The following is a 22,495-nucleotide window of genomic DNA, read 5'->3' as shown; positions in this document are numbered from 1 at the left end:
GCAAGCACAGAGCCAACTTGCCAAACATACTAACTTGCAAGTTGTGAAAACTCAGTCTGTCTTTCTAGAGTTATCCCTTACAGTGTGGAAAACATAAGTTTTGTCTCTCTCACACACACTCACACAGATACAGACACAAACATATATACAGTATATGTGTATGTACTGCTGTCTGACTCCTTTATCACGCAGAAAAAAACCCAGCAAGAGAACCAAGAAAGCTGGAAAAGCTGTGCTTCTCTTAACTTTAAACTTTTTCCATATAGATAACCTGAGTGCAGTGCATTCTTCTCGATGTGCTGTCAGACAGACAGACACAAAAAAAATCAGTCTGCACTGTTTTTATCTCGAGTCCTACTCTGTTCCAGTGAACATACAGAAAGCAGTGTCTCTGTCTCCCTGCCACAGTGAGTGCTCTGACACTGACTACAGCAGTAAAGATCAGAAAAAGCCCTTTTCCAATGTCAATGCATTCTTTTTAAAAGCTTTTGTTTCACTCTAAGAGAGCTTCTGAATGCAAAACTTTTTTCTGCAAAAATACAAGAGAGCAAATGGAGTTTTTGTGCACATGCCCAGACCTTTCAGTGGGAGGACATCAGTGCCTTTTAATTCAGATGGCAGCTATAGTCCAGTTAAAAAAATGCTTCAGTTTGGTTGGTTCTCTATCCTGTCTAGGTGTCTTGCCTCCAAACCAGCCCAGCTCCCATGTCACATATGCACGGGTTGGTTGCTACACTTACCAGTTAGTTCCTGAGGTTTTCTAAGTATAGCAGTTTTGAATGGGCCATATACTCGACTGGGAAACATAAATGATGTATGTACTGTTTCTTCTGTTGTTTGCATTACTAAGTGAATTATACCTAGATCACTGATAGTCAGTAGAACCCCATCCAGTCTATAAGAATCACACAATACAATATACTCTCATGTCTGACCTCAAAAGTAACCAAAATCTTTACAAAGTTGTGAATGTATGATAGATTTACAAAAGATTTTATTGGATGACAATGTAGACTTCCACTTTATGGCTTTTTTCAGAGCCACATTCAGGGGCAGATTTTCAAAGGCTTACATGCGTAACATACGCATGTAAGCCCCGAAAAGCTGCCCCAAACTGACCGTGTGTGCGCTGAGCCTATCTTGCATAGGCTCGGTGGTGTGCACAAGCCCCGGGACGTGTGTATGACCCGGGGCTTTCCAAAATGGGTGGGCCGGGGGCATGGCTGGGGCATGGCAGTTGTCCAGGGGCGGGTCCAGGGGCGTGGCAGAGGTACAGGGGCATAGCAGCAGTACGGGGGTGGGGACGGGGGTGTTCCTGAGTCCTCCGGCACAGCGGCTGTGCCAGAGGTTCGTGTGCAAGCAGCCGGCTGACGCACACAAGTTATGCCTGCCTCGGGCAGGCGTAACTAGCCAAAACAAGCTGGGGGGATTTAGGTAGGGCTGGGGGGTGGGTTAGATAGGGGAAGAGAGGGAAAGGTGGGGGAAGCTACAAAAAAGTTCCCTCCGAGGCCCCATTGCACATGCCGACCCCAGATTTTATAACATGACCCATCCAGACTGCCCAGAAAGCTCCCATACTTATCAGTTTCCCAGACTGCCAAGGTCAGGGCACTTGTTGGTTACTGTTTGAATCTAACTTCCTGCCACCACCTGCTGTTGAAGCAGATAGCAATGTTGCAGTTGCATCAAAAGTAAAGTATAAGGCACAGGTGCCAAACTCCGGTCCTCAAGGGACACAAACAGGCCAGGTTTTCAGGATATCCACAATGAATATGCATGAGATAGATCTGCATGCTCTGCCTCCAATATATGCAAAACGATCCCAGCACTTCCAGACGTGCTGTTATGAAAAGAGTCAATTAGTGGACCCTTGGGCCGGCTGATTGGAAACAAACTCCAATAGGTGGTAATGAGCCGGGAGGCGGAGCCAAGCTGGAGCGGATTGGTGAAGTCTTCGCCCTGGAAACCCGAGACCCCCCCAGGAGGAGCCCGTAGGGGTCCGGGTCGCTGGGACTTAAGAGATCCGGTGGAGTCCAAGGGTCGTGGCTGGCTGAAAACCAAGGAGAATCGTGAAGAAGTCCGAGGGTCGAGGCTGGCTGAAGACAAGGCAGGATGTAGGAAAGCTGGAGCGGAACCACGGAGCGGAGGCTGGAAGAGGCAGGGTCAGGCAAGGAAGGAACCAGAACTGGAAGCAAGGCACGGCTGGAACAAGCAGGAACCAGAGCTGGAAGCAAGGCACGGCTGGAACAAGCAGGAACCGGAGCTGGAAGCAAGGCACGGCTGGAACAAGCAGGAACCGGAGCTGGAAGCAAGGCACGGCTGGAAGAAGCAGGAACCAGAGCTGGAAGCAAGGCACGGCTGGAACAAGCAGGAACCGGAGCTGGAAGCAAGGCACGGCTGGAACAAGCAGGAACCGGAGCTGGAAGCAAGGCACGGCTGGAACAAGCAGGAACCTGAGCTGGAAGCAAGGCACGGCTGGAACAAGCAGGAACCTGAGCTGGAAGCAAGGCACGGCTGGAACAAGCAGGAACCTGAGCTGGAAGCAAGGCACGGCTGGAACAAGCAGGAACCTGAGCTGGAAGCAAGGCACGGCTGGAACAATCAGGTACCAGAGCTGGAAGCAAGGCACGGCTGGAACAGGCAGGAACCAGAGCTGGAAGCAAGGCACGGCTGGAACAAGCAGGAACCAGAGCTGGAAGCAACTAAGCACTCACAGGAGCGACCTCGTTGCAAAGGCAAGGTAGGGGAGGCAGACGCCGGTTAAAATAGCCAGCCGGCGTCTGACGTCAGGAAAGGGGCGATTCAGCACTTCCGGGTGCTGGACCTAGAAAAGAGATTCCCTTGCACGCGCGCGCACATTCCCTGGCGGGGGGAGGAGTCTGGCACGGGCCTCAGCGGCGTCTCCACGTGGAGAGGGTCGCTGCCACGCGGTCGAGCAGGCCCCAGGGACGGCGGATCGCGGCGGGAGCGGAGGACCCGAAGAACAGGTAAGGACCCGGTCGCTAGCCTAGCGACCTGGACTGCAACACGTGCTCTGGTAATAATGCTGGAAGCGTAAACTCACAGTGCAAAGCGATCCCGGCACGTCCAGCATTATTACCAGAGCACCTCTGGACGTGCCGGGATCGCTTTGCTCTGTGAGTTTACGCCCCTATGACATAGTGAGGGAAAAGCTAGCGCCGACGCCATTTTGAATACTGGCAATACGGCCGGAGTGCAGGAGGTTGCTCCCGGACCCCCACTGGGTTTTTTTTTTATCGGGCCATCGGCGCCATTCTTACGAGCGCGCGCAGGCACGGTCGTCGTAAGCGGGTGGTGAGCCCTTGGGCCACGGCGAAAGCTAGGGAGGAGCCCCAGCCACACCGTGGGAGGTGAGCTGAGCAGGCATGGTGAGCCAGGCAGGCAGGAACAGAAGCAGGGAGTCCGACCCTCAGCCGGACCTGCATGCCCATGGTAGCCAACGCAGGGAAGTTGACTAATGAACGGTCCTCCGACTGTTCCCGGCCCTTTCGGACCTGCCGCTGGGAACGGCAATGGGCAGCAGGCCGAACAGAGGTGAGGGCAGACAGAGTCCTTATACAGAAGACGTCAGACGGGGGCTGAAGCAGACATCCAAGAGCAAGACACTGAAGACATCAGGGCAAGGGCTGAAGCAAGAAGGAAGGGTCCAGGCGAGCAGGAACTCCGATGCTGGGATACTGACATCCGAAGCCCCCTCGGCTGGCAGAAGCTCAAGAGCCCATGGGACGAATCCCTCCCGTTGGCCACTCCAGGGCCCAACAGGACAGAAGGCTCAGGAACCAGACGAGGACGTAGGTCAAGGCAGAGACACGAAGACATCCGGGCAAGGGCTGAAGCAAGACACTGTAGACAAGCCTGGACGGAAACATGGCACTGTCCATCAGGGCGCCCTACTCAGCCAGCACAGCTAGACTGGTCACGGACCACCCCGTCCCAGACGCGCCCTACACAGCCCAGGAAGGCTGGTCGCGGACCACGCTGAGGAAAGGAGGGTGCGGGGAAGACCCAGGCGAACAGGAACTCTGATGCTGGGATACTGACATCCGAAGCCCTTACGGCTGGCAGGAACAGGAACAGACATCTAGGCAAGGTCAGAAACAGACATCGAGACAAGGTACCATCTAGGCAAGACAGACCACGGTAGACCTGGATCAGGCAAGGTTACAGACAACTGTAGAGCTTGATCCGCCGGCCAGTTGCAAGTGAACAGAAAGTCCTTAAATACTGGAGGTAGAAGGCAACTCCCTGGGAGGAGCTTGCCAGGACCACCCACCGCTGGTCCTATAACTGGGGTAGAGAGCTGCGGGCCAGCCCCTAGGGAAACGGGCGTGGCTGGAAACCAGGAAGTCCAAACGCAGAGGCATGCAAGCCACAGGCACCGCTAGGCCTCTCAGGCCCTGGAGCAAGTCCCGGATGGAACATAGGCGAGGCCCTGGCTTCAGAGCGGCCTCTGGAGGAAGGTAAGAGACCTCCTGTAGCGCAGCAGCAGGGGGAACCGCAACAGCCATTTATATTAGTGGCAGCCAAAATGGCGCCGATGGCCCGAGAGTGGGAGATCGCGCCGGGACCCACCCACTGGACCACCAGGTAATTTAAAACATGTTGGGGGGGGGGGTTCGGGAGGGTGGGGATTTGTTTTAAAGGGTCAGGGTGGGTTTTAGGGTTGTTTTGGTGTGCCGGTTTTCCCGCCCTCCCCCGATTTACGATTTTTCACGATAAATCAGGGGAATTTCTATTGTATTGCGACTCTAACGATTTTTGATGATTTAAAATATATCTGACGATTTTTTTAAATCGTCAAAAAACGATTCACATCCCTAATGTTTATCGCACTTAATATAGAAGACAAGTTATCTGGCTAACTTTAGCCAGATATCCAGTCTATTTACCCATCTACTGTATTTACACATCTCATTTCTGAGGGGCATGACTGAGGTCTTGTGGACAATTATTGTGAGGAACAATCTCAGCAGGCTATGAAAAGCTTCTTTCTATTCCACCAATCTGAATCCTTTTTACTGGGTGAGACTCTAGGGGGCTTTTTGTATATATATAGGAGTTCAAAATTTAAAAGGGTTTCTCTTGAACTTAGCTAGATAAACCCTGAGGTTTCAAATTTTGGGTGCACTGAGTGTTCATCTTTTATTCAGGTACATCTTTACTAAGTTAAAACACCCAGATATCTATAAAGCAGAGCAAGGTCGTGACTTAAATTAAGCAAGGTAATGCTTAGTCCCTTATATGGCTAAAAAGTTAGCTGCATAAGATCTGGGTGGGCAGTGGGTAGATTGGGGCAGAGTGAGTTAGCCATACAATGTATGCAACTATCTGCCAATATTCAGGCTAAGCTAGATGTGCCATATAGCAGGTATATACTTAGCCGGTTAGAATATATGGCTAAGGGCTCAGTTATACGGCATAGCCGTGCCATTGAATAATATACATCATGACTTAGCTAGATATATTCTAACTGGCTAGGTTACTTAACCAGCTAATTTTGAATATTGACCCCTAGAAGTACATTTTTAGCATATCGTGTTTTTGGATAAAGGATCTGTGGTAGGATGAAGGTCATATCTCATTAACCTATTCAAGTTCTATGAAGGTAACTGATAAAACAGATCCAATTTATCCAATTACAAACATAATTGTAAACATTACAAATATGAATTTTAACTGTAAATAATACCCTAGAGGTACGATTGGTCATGACCTACTTCACTAAACAATTGATTATCTTTAACGAAATATTGTAACCGAACATCTTGTGGCACCTATTAAAATGTACTTTAGAACGCACCCACCCACATCAACTTATGTGCCTTCATGTAAACCGTTGTGATGGTATTTGACTTAGCGATGGTATAGAAAAGATTTCAGTAAAGACTTCAGAAAATACTTCAGTAAAGATTCTTAAATAAATTAAGTATATTTGTTTAAAATGTGGATGTAAAGAGCTGCATTTTCTGAGTCGGGGGAGGAGTCAAGATGGCCGTGGCTTGAGGATGCCAAGTCAAACTGCTCCACTCTCCGTTTCCCCAGATTTTGTATTGCCTGCAAATTCTATCAAAAATTCCTCATAAGTGGAAGGGCAAGGTGAGAGTCTACCCACCAAACTCACCCAGCCCTATGGGACAGCAATACATCACTGACTTTGTGATTCCTGTCTCTGTAGTGGGGCCACTGAGTGCCACTGTGGAAGAACCGAGTGATTCTCTCACCTGATGAGATCACCTTAAGCCTGCCAGATCCTTGAGGACCACTGTGCAGCTCTCCTCTCTGTGTTCTCGATGGAGCTGGGCTTCCCGACACAACTGCAGCTGGGCAAGCGCAGCGTGGTGGTTCTGTCGATTAGGCGGTAACTGGGACAGCCCTGCCTTTTCTGATAGCTGGTTGAAAAACTCCGACAAGAGGGGTTGTTGGAGCAGGAGCTGATTCTCTGGAAACAGCGAGAGAAAGACCACAACAGGAGGAGGTAGGAGAAAACATCTTGGATCCCTAGGAGTTTGAGAAACCGGCAGAGATTACATTAGAATCCATTTGGGATCTAATGGTGATTATGGCTCATAACCTTAAAGTCCAGTCTCAACAATTGGGCAATTTTGAGAAGAAATTGGATTCAATGGAGAAAGAGCACACACAGAAATTGCAAGATCATGCAAACCGTATACAAGATATATTTGGTAAATTAAATCAGACTCAAGCGCTTAACACAACCCTTATGAAGGATTGCATAACATCACAAAGGAGACTTGAATCTATAGAAAACTACTTTCGACATCTGAATGTTAGGATGGTCAATTTTCCTAAAGTATTAGGAGAACCAGTTCTGGTGACTTTCAAGCGATATGTGACTGAGACTCTAAAGATACCAACAGAGATGGTGCCGCCTGTAAAGAAAATACTTTTTCTGCCACCTAGAAAGAACAACCCCTAGATATCAGCGGGGGAAACTAGGGATGCAAATTTAACACAAAATCAGAGCAGCCTTGAAGGGAACCTTTTTCCACTCCCCCCCCCCCCCCGGATTCCCCTCCATTCCCCTCCCTTCCCCTATCTACCCCCCCACCCCATCCCTAACTAAATCCCCCCCTACTTTTGTTGAAAAAGTTACGCCTGCCTGAGGCAGGTGTAACTTGCACATGCCGGCTGACTGCCGGCGCGCCATTCCCCGGCTCGGGGGCTGCTTCAGTGGTGCTGGCCATGCACCCAGGACTACACCACACCCACAGCCCCGCCCCCGGAATGTCATGCCACCCCTGACATGCCCCCCAACATGCCCCCCCCAAGCAAAACCCCTGGACTTACGCGTGTCCCAAGGCTTTGTGCGCGGCAGTGGCCTATGCAACATAGGCGCGCCAGCGTGCAAGACCCCTGCACGCATAAATCCGGGTGGATTTACACTCGCAGGGCTTTTAAAATTTATCCCTTTACATATAATTTCCTAAATAATATTTGTTTCTGTATTTTCTTGCAAAGTTCTTCCTTGTCATGTAATTGAAAACTTGATAAATAAAGAATAAAATAATATGTTTTATTATCTGCATCTTCCATTTTCGTCAGGGTGGAGCACAGAATTAAAACATTCATAAACAAATCAAAATCTTAATAAAACATATATAATAAAATCTAAAATAAAATCATACAAACATTATAAAATCGACAGATCTTTCATCAGAATAAGCTGTTATCATAATCTTATGAGTCCAAACACTATTATTAGAGCAATGCTGGAAGTGCCTAGGATCACCGTTTACAGCAATCTTGGGTTCCAAAATGGGGTGAGCATTCAGATACTGGTTAGGGGAAGGGCTTCAGGGCATGGTAGTGGTATGTATGTGAGGTGGAGTGGAGAAGCAAGGAACTAGTATATTTGTATAATATTTATCATTGATGGAGGGAGGAGGGTGTTCTTGGTTCAGACTATGCACACTGGCATTCTGCACAGGGGCTCTGATCTGGGGGGGGGGGCTACCTGAGGGGCTTATCACCTGCATGCACACAGGATTACCTGGGGGCTTATCCAATATAAAAACACACAATTACTGGGATTATACCTGGGGGCTTGAATTCAGGAGCTAATTCTCTGCACAAAGAGTCACACACAAACTTTGATTCAGTGCATCATAAGAACATAAGAATATAAGAAATTGCCATACTGGGTCAGACCAAGGGTCCATCAAGCCCAGCATCCTGTTTCCAACAGAGGCCAAACCAGGCCACAAGAACCTGGCAATTACCCAAACACTAAAAAGATCCCATGCTACTGATGCAATTAATACTCCAACTTGAACATGCGAGGGAATGTTTTGCTCGGTGGTAATCTTGTACGGGGGTTATTCAATGAGGGTAACCGATTTGCAGTTATCCTCTCATGAACCTCCGTCTATTATTCTTTTATTAAGTTGAACAATATCTCACGAACTTTTTTTATTAATTTTTTGGAGTTTCCAATTTTTCTAAAAATCCCTTCTCCCCTGCTGCTTTTCCGCCCCACTAATGTCTTGTTTCATACTTATCGGGACGTCGCCTCTGCGGTGTTTTATGGGTGCGGAGCAGCTCCGCACCCATAAAACACCGCAGAGGCGACGTCCCGATAAGTATGAAACATACATTAGTGGGGCGGAAAAGCAGCAGGGGAGAAGGGATTTTTAGAAAAATTGGAAACTCCAAAAAATTAATAAAAAAAGTTCGTGAGATATTGTTCAACTTAATAAAAGAATAATAGACGGAGGTTCATGAGAGGATAACTGCAAATCGGTTACCCTCATTGAATAACCCCCGTACAAGATTACCACCGAGCAAAACATTCCCTCGCATGTTCAAGTTGGAGTATTTTTGAGAAGGGAAGGAGGTTGGTTAGTGACTGATGCAATTAATAGCAGAGGTTATTTCCTAAGTAAACTTGATTAATAGCAGTTAATGGACTTCTCCTCCAAGAACTTTTCCAAACCTTTATTGAACCCAGCTATCATGGTTCCAGGTTCTTAGGAAAGTAAATTTATTTGAGCAATAGGAGGATAGAACAAATAAAATAGATAATAACAACTGCTACATATATACATATACATATATACATTGGTCGGCCCCTGTGACATAGTGAGGGCAAAGGCTATCAGCACCATTTTGAATACTGGCAGCTGATGGCTCGAATGCAGGAGGTCGCTCCCAGATCCCCGCTGGACCACCAGGGACTTTTGGTAAGTCTTGTGGGGGTCAGAAGGGTCCCAAAGACTTGCCAAAAGCCCCTGGTGGTCCAGCAGGGGTCTGGGAGTGATCTCCTGCACTCGGGCCATCAACTGCCAGTAATCAAAATGGCACCGATAGCCTTTGCCCTTACTATGGTACAGGGGCTACCGGTGCTATTGGTCAGCCCCTGTCACATGGTAGGAGCACAAGATGGCACCGGTCATCCATTGCTCCTACCATGTGACAGGGTAGCCCCTGTGACATAGTAGGTCAAAGGCTACCCGCGACATTTTGAATTCCGGCAGCTGAGGGTGTGATTGCAGGAGATGGCTCCTGGACCCCCCGTTGGACTACCAGGGAGTTTTGGTAAGTCTTGGGGGGGTCAGGAGAGTGGGGGGTTGTAGTTAATTCAATTTTAGCCAGGAAACAAATACAAATTAACACATAAATGTATTGGGGGCCCCCCTTGCCGAATACAATGTATCTGCCCCCCGACAAATATGAATCCCGAATGCAACGTATGGCGTCCCTCTACACATCCCTATTGAATATATCTCATAAAGTGGCAGGTTATCTGGCCTCACGAGGCTGGATAATTTTAGACCTTCTCTAAAGCAGGTATAAAGTTATATTGTTAACTTAGCTGGATGTCACTGTAATTTGGCTAATTTAACCGGATAAATTATGCCCATGCTGGAATAGCCCTGGAATGCTTAAGAACATAAGAAGAACATAAGAACATACCATACTGGGTCACACCAAGGGTCCATCAAGCCCAGCATCCTGTTTCCAACAGTGGCCAATCCAGGCAATAAGAACCTGGCAAGTACCAAAAACCTAAGTCTATTCCAGGTTACCATTGCTAGTAATAGCGATGGTTATTATTAGGGATGTGAATCGTTTTTTGACGATTTAAAAAAAATTGTCTGATATTTTTTAAATCGTCAAAAATCGGTACAGTGCGCGATACAATAGAAATTTTCACGATTTATCGTGAAAAATCATTACTCCCGTTAGTGTCCACTAACGGGAGTTATTTGGGGGAGGGCGGGAAAACCGGCACACCAAAACAACCCCTAAACCCACCCCGACCCTATAAAATTGACCCCTTACCTTCCCCCACCCCCCCAAAACATTTTACGAGTACCTGGTGGTCCAATGGGGGCGCGGGGACCGATCTCCCGCTCTCAGGCCATCGGCGCCATTTTGGCTGCCACTCAAAAATGGCGCCGATGGCCCGATTAAAAAAAAACCCACCCGACCCTTTAAAGATGACCGCTTAGCTTCTCCCACCCTCCCGATCCCCCCAAAACATTTTTAAATTACCTGGTGCTCTAGTGGTGGTCCCGTGAGCGATCTCCCATTCTCGGGCTGGTAAGGGGTCAATTTTAAAGGGTCGGGCCTCACTAAAAAAAAATTAACGATGTGAATCTGAACCGATTCCGATTCACATCTCCAGAGATCAGATTTTTTTCTCCCTCCAGCCTAACCCGATCGTTAAGACGATCGGGCACTCGATTCACATCTCTAGTTATTATCTAAGTCAACTTAATAGCAGGTAATGGACTGCTCCTCCAAGAACTTATCCAATCCTTTTTTAAACACAGCTATACTAACTACACTAACCACATCCTCTAGCAACAAATTCCAGAGTTTAATTGTGCGTTCAGTGAAAAAGAACTTTCTCTGATTAGTTTTAAATGTGCCACATGCTAACTTCATGGAGTGCCCCCTAATCTTTCTATTATCCGAAAGAGTAAAAAACCGATTCACATCTACCCGTTCTAGATCTCTCATGGTTTTATATACCTCTTTCATATCCCACCTCAGCCGTTTCTTCTCCAAGCTGAAAAGTCCTAACCTCTAGTCTTTCCTCATAGGGGAGCTGTTCCATTTCCCTTATCATTTTGGTAGCCCTTCTCTGTACCTTCTCCATCGCAATTATATCGTTTTTGAGATGTGGCGACCAGAATTATACACAATATTCAAGGTGCGGTCTCACCATGGAGCGATACAGAGGCATTATGTCATTTTCCGTTTTATTCACCATTCCCTTTCTAATAATTCCCAACATTCTGTTTGCTATTTTGACTGCCGCAGCACACTGAACCGATGATTTCAATGTGTTATCCACTATGACGCCTAGATTTCTTTCTTGGGTAGTAGCACCTAATATGGAACCTAACATTGTGTAACTATAGCATGGGTTGTTTTCCCTATATGCATCACCTTGCACTTGTCCACATTAAATTTCATCTGCCATTTTGATGCCCAGTTTTCCAGCCTCACAAGGTCTTCCTGCAATTTATCACAATCTGCTTGTGATTTAACAACTCTGAACAATTTTGTATCATTTGCAAATTTGATTACCTCACTCGTCGTATTTCTTTCCAGATCATTTATAAATATATTGAAAAGTAAGGGTCCCAGTACAGATCCCTGAGGCACTCCACTGCCCACTCCCTTCCACTGAGAAAATTGTCCATTTAATCCTACTCTCTGTTTCCTGTCTTTTAGCACGTTTGTAATCCACGAAAGCCAATTCATTGACTATTGAAGTTGTTTCCTTGCTGGTTAGGTATCACTGCCAGGAGTGGTCAGTAAATCAATGCTTGTTCCTGCCATAATCTGCTCCACTCTATAATACCTGTAATACTTCTAATGCTGTTTGTATAACTAAATTTACTACAACCCAGCCTGACCTATAATATTTGTTATGTTCTCAGACTTGACCTCCAAACCAAAGATACCTTTCTTATAAAATTGTTTATTTGTGTAGGGTCTCTAAAACTGTTTGGAGGCTGATAATGTTCATTTTCTTCCAATTACTTTTTTCAGAGCCACATTTAACTCCTTGCTTCTCAGGCTATAAATAAGAGGATTTAATAATGGAAGAATTACTATGTACAATGTGGTAACCAGCTTGTTTGATTTCATAGAGTCCCCTGATGTGGGCAGTACATACACTCCTATCATAGTCCCATATAAAAGAATGAGTACTGTGAGGTGCGAGGAGCAGGTGGAAAAGGCCTTAAATTTCCCCTCTGTTGAACGGATTTTCAGGATGGTAGAGATGATAAACACGTAGGATGCAAGGGTTAGGAGAAATGGAATGAAGACTGCAAGCACCCATTCTCCATAAGTCAAAGGTTCAATGACAGAGGTGTCTGTGCAGGAAAGTTTTAGCACTTCTTTGATTTCACAGAAGAAGTGATTGATTACATTAGAGTCACAGAACAAAAACTGAGCTGTAAGGATATTGTGTGGCATTGCCTCCAATAAACCATTTACCCATGAGACAGCTGCCAGAAGAACACAGACCCTCTTATTCATCACAATGGTATAACGCAGAGGATTGCATATTGCAACATAACGATCATATGCCATGGCTGTTAGAATCAGAAATTCTACCTCAACAGAGACTGCAAAACAAAACATCTGTATAATGCATGCATTGAAAGAGATGGTATTACTCTGTGTCAGGAGGATTGCCAGTAATTTTGGCACAGTGACCGTCAGAGAAGAGATGTCAAGGACAGACAAGTTGACAAGGAAGAAATACATGGGCGTGTGCAGGTGTCGATCGGCACATACTATGCAGATAATGAGGAGGTTCCCCAGCACGGCCATCAGGTAGAGGAGTGAGAAGAGAGCAAAGAGAGGGAGCTGCAGCTCTGGGAACTCTGAGAACCCTAGAAGCAGGAATTCTGTCACACGGCTGTGATTTCCCATGTTCATGTATTCAGTCATCATTGTGTGCTGAGATATGGAAGAAGAGAAAGAAATGGAAGGAATTAAAAGGGAATCTATGTAAGAATCAGAAAAATATATTTAAAGGAATCCCAGTTATACAGTTACAGAGTCATAAAGGAATAGCACAATGAAGTCACCAATGTATTACATGAAGACAATCACGCACATACAGAGTCACACATATAGGAGTAGTCATTTGTGCACAGATACAAGGGATGTGTATCCAATGGAAAGAATATGGATTAATTTAAAATCCATTTTCTACCATTATGTTTATAAAAGAAAATGAAAGAAAACATAAAATTATTTTTGTTTCCTTTCTTACCATTAAAAAGAATAAGTCATCACCACCTACAACTCTCTCTCTCCTGGGCCCTCCTGTGATTCTCCCCAGCACCCTCCCTTCCTTCACTTAAGCCATGTACAGCTCATAGATGCACAGATACACATTAACCACCTTGCAGAGGTAGGTGGTTGTACATTGTCTCAGTTATGCAGTCATCCTGACAAGTGGTCACACCATTTCCATCTCAGAGTCACATGGCCATGCACGGTAACACCATTACATTATCACTGTTTTAGATGTTGGTGAGGATTTGGCAGAGGTAGGTAGTTGTACATTGTCTCAGCTATGCAGTCATCCTGACAAGTGGTCACACCATTTCCAGCTCAGAGTCACATGTCCATGCACGGTAACACCATTGCATTATCACTGTTTTAGATGTTGGAGTTCCTTTTCAGGTCCGTGAATGGTTTGGACCTGGACCGTTTCCTTACTGACCAGATAATGGGGGGGAGAGGGGTATGTCAGAGAAATCACAGATCAAACCAGTGATTGGAAATAAAGTGAACAAAAATCAGAGAAAGCTTTCCTCCGATTTAGAAATGTTAAATCAGAATAGCCAGTACGAAAGATCAGTAATAGCCGTCTGTTCTTAGCCAGTGACCAGCAATACGGCACTGGGTTATTGATCCCAGAGGGTTTTCTCTTTGTTTTATGTAATAAAGAATAGATTTGTATTTGCATTTTGTCCCTGGTTTTCTAGATTATCATGGTTTCATTGTACATGATGTGAGATATTGACAGTAATGGTCCATTCGGTGTTCAGGGTTGTATTTCTTAGGCATGTGGCAGATTTTTTTTGTCTATATTTTGCTGCCTATCAGCTCTATAGTGTGAGGGAGATCACACAGCCACAGACTGACACAGCTACACTTTCCATTGTCACACAATCTTATAAGCTCCCAGTGAAACAGTTACACTGTTAGATTTAAGTACAATTACACAAGAACGAAAGAAATGTTCAAAGTGATTTATAGGGATAAAAAGCATTTTACTTACATTACTCATCTGTCTGAGAACTGCCCACCCTCAGTGCCCATAAAAGTTTAGCTGAGACTTTAAGTAAGAAACTGAGGATGTTAAGTCTGAGCAGTGCTTCTTACTGCTGTCACATTGGTTTGTTATCTTTTGAGTTTGATTTCAGCTTTTTCTTGAGACTTGTATGATCCTTGTGCTAGTATGTTGTTTTGTTTTTTGTTTATTATTTTATATTTATATTAAGGATAGTATTCAGCCATGGGGCATCTGGCCAGGTTAGCTGGATAAAGTTATCTGGCTAATTTGTACTGAATATTCAGCAATGCTGCTGAATATCTTGACTATAAATTAATCTTGCTTACTTTAGGGCTGATTCCTGGCTGTCTGAGCTGAATAATGCTGAATAACAATATAATTGTATAAGTGACACTGTCCAGGAACCCCCATTCATATCAGGTGCAGTCAATGAGACAACAGTTTTAAATCCTAAGATTTATCCAAACCCAGCTAAGTCCAAACTGGACAAGCTGGATAAACTACTTTCAATATTGACCTCGTTATTAATTGCACATTGCCTGGATCTTTTCAGGATTGTGCAATTTATAACTCCAAGCTTTAAATAAATAATTGGAAGCCCATGTGAAGCTCCAGCACAAGGGGACTTTTGATCCACACTGAGAGGAGTCATGCCCGGATCACAGGAGGAAAAATACATGTGCAGATTAGTATTTTAAAATCTATATTTTCCCCTGAAAATTTACCCCAGAAAAGGCAGGTGGAATTGACTTTGTACAAGTGATACTGCTTAGTTACATGTTATTTACCTTTGAGAACTGAAGCAAGACCTAAGTCTGAAGTAGGCACTTTTGCACCTATGTGGGAAAGTTTTACTTTGCCTCCTTCCTACATAATCGCAGAATCTGAGAGGCATTTGCACATGGAATGCCCAAAATGTACCTTTTCGTGTAAGTGTCTGCAGCATTAGTTCATAGATTGCTAATATAACTTGTGTTTCAGGCAATGTAAAGAGTATTCAAGCAGAATGTTTAATAGATTTCCATTTCAAAATCTGGAAGGGATTTTTCTTTAAATTGTATGAGTTTTCTATTACAATCTACTGTACATAAACTTGATTTTCAGACTTTGCTTTCAGTGGACTTCAAATCATTGCCAATATCAATATTCCTAGGCTGCTCACGTGTGCTGATGCTCTATTGATGGATCGCTGGGTCGGGGTGAGTCCTTCTGAATCTCACTGGTTCTTAACACTGTGGAGGGACTCATTTATTTCTGGAGCTGAGAGGCAGCATCCAGAAATGGTCTAGTTCAGACGATCATCTCAACTACAGGCTTATAATTATTATTCCAAACATGAAAGCACATTCAGATAAGGAACATCTGGAAACCTTATCTGAGTTGGTGCATCCTGCTTCACCTCTGGCCTTATCCAAACCCAATCTAAATCCCCACCTTATTGAGGTGTCCAGATACTGCTGATCTTTGATTGTACACTGTTGTAAATCTTATATGTTGTTCCCCATTTTGGGTGAATTCCTTATTCAATGAGGTAGGTAATAGATCCTAATAAAAAAAAATATGTAAATCTTAAACCATGGCTCTCCTGCTCATAGCCTTATTGGTTGTAACCACTTTCTTTACATTAAATTCCCAAAGTCTCTTTTTGTCTTGATTAGGTTGTAAGCTCTATGAGGAAGGCACAGGATCTTATGTGCATTTTTACAGTGCTGCATTTATGAAGTAGCACTACAGAAGTGATAAGTAGCAGTTGTAATAGTGTTTGAGGATTCATCATATTGGAAAACATTAGTGCAGATTCTAGTCTATAGTAACAAAAGGTCTGATTACATCATTTTCCTTCGTGCTGAAATGTGACTGTCTAGCACTTGGACCCAGATGTTAGAAACTAAAACCTGCACACACCTACCTACACACCCTACCCGAGCCACTACAATCCTGCTTGGCCCTGATACTGGTATTCCTTTTCCTGTGCAGAACTGCTCATTCAGTAAGTACCGAATAGCAAGCCATGGACCTACCTGCTGTAGCTTCTCACCATCCTGTCACTGTGATGCGTTGTTCTCTGTTCTAGAATTTGTTACATTTCAAAGACCTTGCTAATTGTCCTCTGAATCTTAATGTTATATGCAAAACACTTTCCAACTGTGCACAGAAGTATAAAGTCTGTGGGGACTGTCTGAAGACTTTACATCAGATTTCTAAGTCAAAAAGTTCCTTTTAAAAGTTGCACTGGGAAAGGTAAGTGCAATGCACAGACCTGCCATTGCTATTTGCTGGGTAATTTTTTCCTCAGCGATTTCAAAGCAGACATTTTAAGAGGCTAAAAGAAACTTTAAATACAATATAACCAGATATAATTAAATGATTAGAAAATTATATTGAGCATTTGAACTTGAGCTTCAAGTCCCTGTCCTAAAAGAGCAGATTCTAAATTAAGAGTCCTGTGAGTCCTAGAAGAAACCCTTGAGACTGAGCAGTTATTGCTGTCATGCATTGCTTACTCTAATACCTAAGAAAAGGAACTTGCTTGATGTAAAAAAAAACTGGTGCCCAGTCTCATTTCTCAGCACAGACTAAGATCATTGCCAAAACCGTTTCAGTGTGGCTCAAGTCTGTGCTTTCCGACATGATTCACCCTGACCAGTCCTACATGAACTCGGGCTGGACAAGATTCAATAATATTATTTTAGCCTGGGATCTGATTCATATCTCACAGAATTTGTTTGCAAACCTCTTCTTGCTGTAGACTAGGAGAAGTCATTAGACACGATGGATCTTAGAAAACCTTGCAGACATTTGGTCTTAGTCCACACTATGTCCTGTAGAGCTCTGCAGAATGCCTTGTGAAAGTCTATTGGTTCCTGATGGTGCTTCTGGCATTCAAATGAGGTGTACATCAAGGGTGGTCTAGTCAGGCAACTAAATTCACTGGCCATCGAGTCTTTCCTGTACCTCCTATGCAGGAGTCTTACCAAGTTGGTGCTGTAGGAAAATGAGATATGGGTGACCCTTTTGGCATATGCCAACAATGGTCCAAAGCCTCATTGTCCAAGACCCAGTTGATCTAGAGAGGGTATAGGCAAGCCAGCAGGTATACTCTGTTGCATCATCATCAAAGACCAAATGGGCCAAGTGTGGTGGACATGCTCCCTGATGCTTTCTGTCATCAAGCTTGGAGTGGGGAGATATTACAATACCTAGGAGTCCATGTGTTGACTGTGGAGACCATGTTCTCTGTCTATTGGCACAAGTTGGAAGACAAAGTAGACCCACACCTAAGGTCATTGTCTGGTCTTCTCAAGTTTCTATCCCTCAGGGGAAATGACCTTGGTGTTCATCCAGCTAGTGGCAAGCATACTCTAGCACTGGTTGATTGCACTGAGTCTGACCCCTGAATTCTTGGCCTGGTCCCAGTGGAGATTGCTAGATTTCTTCTGGACTGGGAAGCACTAGGTCTCTGCAGGGGTTCTGAGCCTCTCTCTGAGAATCAAATACCTGCTGCAGTTCTTCCAGACCCGGCAGAGGCTTCTTTACAGAGACCCACGTGTGCAGTGGTGCACTCTGGCCTGTACTAACTTCACCAGTTGTTCAACCTACAATATCATTGGCAACTATTTTTTACTCATCCAAGAGGCTATGGCAGGAACTCAAGGCTGCCAGTCATTTATCAAGATCTGATTAAAACCTGGAACATGATCTCCATGATGAGAGAAGCCCCAGCAGCTATGAGTTTGGAATTTCTAGCCTCTGCTCTTTGACTCATGTCTGGGTACAAGCATGCTCAAGTCCCAAAAGGTTCACCTCCAGCCTAATGCTGGCTAGAATCACAAAGGTCATGGATCTCTTGGACTACAATAGACATCAGTGGGTGACCCCAGAAACTCTAGATCACCTAATGGGTCTTACAACCCTTCATGTCACCTGTCATCTGCTCCAGGAGATCAGGAACACCATAACACCCAATCAGTGCTCCTTCCTTTAGGGGTTTCTGAAGACCGGTAGTTCCCACCAGACTCAGAGCTCTGTCCATCCAGATCTGCTTATTAGTTTCAATCCTCATGAACCCTCTCAGCATCCCCACCCTAATAACCCATCCAGGTTGTCTGACTTCATCACGGCATATTTCTGTACCATGTCAAGCACAAGATCTACTCACTCATGCAATACAACATGAGCTTCTTTGCCCTCAATTCCCTCAACTTCCACTCAGACACCATCTGGTGGAAGAACTTCCGCCATCTGAAGATGAGAAACACCAGTGAGCATCCTTCTATTCCCAGCATATCCCAAGGCCCTCTGGGATCTGAGCTGGAGAATTTTGCATGGTGTCCAGTTCACAGATTTCTCACCCTCCTGTCCCTTCTGTGGGATAATGGAATCTGCCAGACTGAAAAACCTGCTTCATTTCTCTCCCTATATGTTTATTTTTAGGTGCACCACATCTCAGATCTCAGCTTATAGAGCAAGGGACCTTGTTGTCAACCTCCTCCTAGTTTTTGCAGAAATTTATATCTATAAGGCTAGGAAGCAACAGCTGGGTGGGGATTGTAAAATCCTATTCTGGGCATTATTCTGAGCAGAGTACTGTGCTGCAGTGTCTATTGGCTTGGTGGACACCTTTGCCAGCCAATGGGCACTGAATAGTGTGCTCTGCTGACATACTACCCCTTCTGGATTATGTTTTACAATTGAAATTTGATATATTTTTCTTGCACACTGGATTCCATTTTTTTAGATACAGCCACATTATACTGGTTTATGTTGAATTTTAGTTTAGATTGGTCATAAGAACATAAGAACATAAGAAATTGCCATACTGGGTCAGACCAAGGGTCCATCAAGCCCAGCATCCTGCTTCCAACAGTGGCCAATTCAGGCCACAAGAACCTGGCAAGTACCTTAAGAGGACCAAAATTTGATGTATTGCTCTGATAGCAGCACTAGGTGGCAACTGCCTGTGACCATTGAAAAATAGACCTGGTTTTAGAGGCTGTCTTTGAATCAAGCTCTTGCTGCAGCGAGAATAAATCCTCTATTTTCAAATACTTTCATTTATTTAGCCTTATTATTTTGACATATTTTAGTTAAGTTTGTGACTTAACTAAAATATGTCAAAATAATAAGGCTAAATAAATGAAAGTATTTGAAAATAGAGGATTTATTCTCGCTGCAGCAAGAGCTTGCACAAGTATGCTAGTGAGGACTAGTGTGATGACCACAAGTATGCTAGTGAGGACTAGTGTGATGACCACACTAGTCCTCACTTTGTTAGAGTTTAGTTAACTTATTTAGACTTTTGTTTCATTTGTTTGTTTGGTAGAAAGCAGCTCCTCTGCCTTGCCCTGTAAACTGACTGCAGCCTCTCTTCCCTCCCCCCACCACATACTTTTATTTTTAATAGGCACACTTTTCAGAATGAGTTTTATTTTAGGTAGGGGCAGTGTTTTTCAGGGCTTTAGTTTTAGAGTGAGTTTGATTTTAGTCGGGGTAAATCCTGAGGTGCATTTTCTTTCTTATTGGTTTGAGTTAAAGTTTTATCGTCTTTTGTGCTCTTCCTTTCAGTCACTTTCACGACTGTTTTGTTTGACTTAGTTATTTAATTTCAACCATTCTCTCATAATTGCCTTTTTTAATTTAATTTTAGTTTTATAATTTAAAAGAGCAGCTCCTCTTATATTTTATATTTTTTGTTTAATTTCTGAGGCTTCCGGAGTTCCAGGAGGGGAACTTAAATCATCCATTCAGCTGGGTTGGAAGCTCTGCAACCCAGCTGAGCTCTAATTAAATCCCTGCTGCAGCTCTTCCAGGAGAAACCAAGGACACAAGCATTTTGAGTGAGTTTTATATTTAGTTTCTTTTTACTACTCACTCCCTGTGAACTTCCTTCTGTTTATTTCAGAGCACAGATTACTTATGTTACATTTTCAAATATATTTTATGTATTATCATATTTGTTTAAATAAAAAAATACACTTTTAATAACTTATTACTCCCCCCCCTTTAATTTTATGAGGCTGTTTCATTCCCAGTGTTCACTGCCTTATACCTCAAAAGAAAGACCAGCCTTGGCAAAGGGAAGAAGCATACTCAAACAGGACCTAAGGTGGAGGGATTGAGAAAGGTGCCAGCTGGAAGGCTATGCCACAGCAAAACATCTGTGTCTTTCTGGCTGGCATCCATAAAGTTTCAGCAACAACATCAGCTTGCAGCTGACCCCTACTAGTGTCTTTTACCACTGCAAAGTGCAGTTTCTACCCCAGCAGTGGCTAATAAAGTCACTTCTACCACTGCAGGGCTCACTGCTCCTTATGCAGTACTGTCAACCACTGGGGCACATCACCAGCCACTGCAGACATTATTCCTGCCTCAGCTCTTTCCACCTCTGAGGCAGCCATTCTAGCCAGCAAGACCACTCCTTCTACCTCAGAGGTGGCTGCATCACTGGGAAGACACATAAGTGGTGTCTTTGCTGCAGTGGGAAATACTAAAACAGTTCAGGTGGCAGCAGTTCACAGGAAAATTAATGTCCAAAGCCCCAGCTCTTACCCTGTCACCTCATCAACCTCTGCTGCAGTCAAACCATCACAAATTAGATTTTATGTGGCAGTGGTATCAGGAACAGAAGCTAATGGCTCTGCTGAGGGGAATGGAGGGTCAGCACAGCAGCCAGGATCAGACAGTAAGACCCCCACCCTATAAGATACATCACCTACCCCTTCCACAGACTAACACAGAGGCATGGGGGTCAGGTGTCCAGCAATGGAAGGGAAAACCATTGAGTACCAAGTAATGGCACTGGCTGAGGTACTGAGTCCTGCAGCCATTGTGGTGGCCAGCAAGATGTAAGGAAAAATAGTATTTTTCTTCCATATGCTGCCTGCTGTGCATGTTGTCTTTTTTATGGCATAATGGTGGAGGAAGACTGTACCAATTGAGCCTTTGCAGGTCACAGGAGCCAAATGTACCACCCTACGTACCTGAGACAGTGTTAATGGGGTAACTGGGGTGAGCTCCAATCTCCCTACACTATGATAGCCCTGGAGTGCAAGAACAGGACTGTACAACATGACCTGTCCTACACACTGAAGGAGACCATGAAGCTGCCTAAAGGAATAGAGGAGGTGGACAGCTCTTTTATCATCCCACATGAGGGGGCCCTGCATACTATATATTATAGCACAGAGGAGGTGGGATGCTTCTTGTGCCAAGAGGTGGAGCATACCCACAATGTATGCCCAAAGGCAAGAAAAGCAAGCAAATCTGACAATCCTAAACCTCTTTCCTCAGTAGCCTTCTTATTTGAAACTTCTACCACTATCTCAGTAGCTACAAATTCTGCCACCCCAAAATCCACCTGTTCACTGGGGGTCAAGGTTCTAGAATCCCTACCACCACCAAAATGGCGCCTATGGCCCTTTGCCCTTACGATGTCACAGGAGCCGACCAATGGCACCGGTAGCCCCTGTGACATAGTAAAGACAAAGGCTATCGGCACCATTTTGAATACTGGCAGGTGACGGCGCGAGTGCAGGAGATCACTCCAGGACCCCTGCTGGACCACCAGGGACTGGCAAGTCTTAGGGCAGCCTCCTGACCCCCCCAAGACTTGCCAAAAATTTTTGCTGAAAAACGATCCATGGGAAAATGAGTTTTCCCACGAAGTGTCGAACTGAAACCCAACTCGACCCAGAAAAATGAAACTCATCTCTACTGCTGAGACAGCTACCCCTGCAAATACCAGCTCACATGGGACTACCTCAGATAAAAATGTGGCTGTTCCCCCTGTCAATTCCACCTTGTAGGGGGCTGCCTCTAATGAGAAGGAGGCAGCCACTCCAGCATTGTTGCCATGAGCAGAGGCTTCCACTGCCCTTTTAATTTTAACATGGGGGGGGGGGGGGGGGGGCAGGGATAGCCTGAAGGTGATGCTGCTGCTGAATAGGAAAGGAGTGGGTTAAGAAAGTGGAATAACTGCCATCCCTGTCAATACTCATTACTCAGTCAATTCCCATGGAGGAAATATCTGACTCTCTTGACCCCTTCCTTATCACCCCCACTTAATAACACCACTGCTGAGGGAGAAGGAAAAATAAATGCTGGATATAGGAAGATACAAGAGCCATAGGTGGATTGTGTGTGGGGGCAAGTCTTTAGGGGAGAAAAACATGCTCC

At 44.9% G+C, this 22,495-nt stretch overlaps 1 protein-coding gene across 1 annotated transcript; it reads right to left on the bottom strand.

Moving 5' to 3' along the window:
- Positions 1-12,021: 12,021 nt before the first annotated feature.
- Positions 12,022-12,840, bottom strand: LOC115081504 (olfactory receptor 1S1-like). Its single transcript, XM_029585958.1, has one exon. The coding sequence runs from the start codon at positions 12,838-12,840 to the stop codon at positions 12,022-12,024; it is 819 nt and encodes a 272-aa protein (XP_029441818.1).
- Between the last annotated feature and the right edge of the window lie 9,655 nt (positions 12,841-22,495).

Source organism: Rhinatrema bivittatum, unplaced genomic scaffold, assembly GCF_901001135.1.
Source record: "Rhinatrema bivittatum unplaced genomic scaffold, aRhiBiv1.1, whole genome shotgun sequence".
Classification (NCBI taxonomy): Eukaryota; Metazoa; Chordata; class Amphibia; order Gymnophiona; family Rhinatrematidae; genus Rhinatrema; species Rhinatrema bivittatum.
The sequence above is the reverse complement of the archived record's forward strand: the minus strand, read 5'-3'. Positions and strand labels throughout refer to the sequence as shown.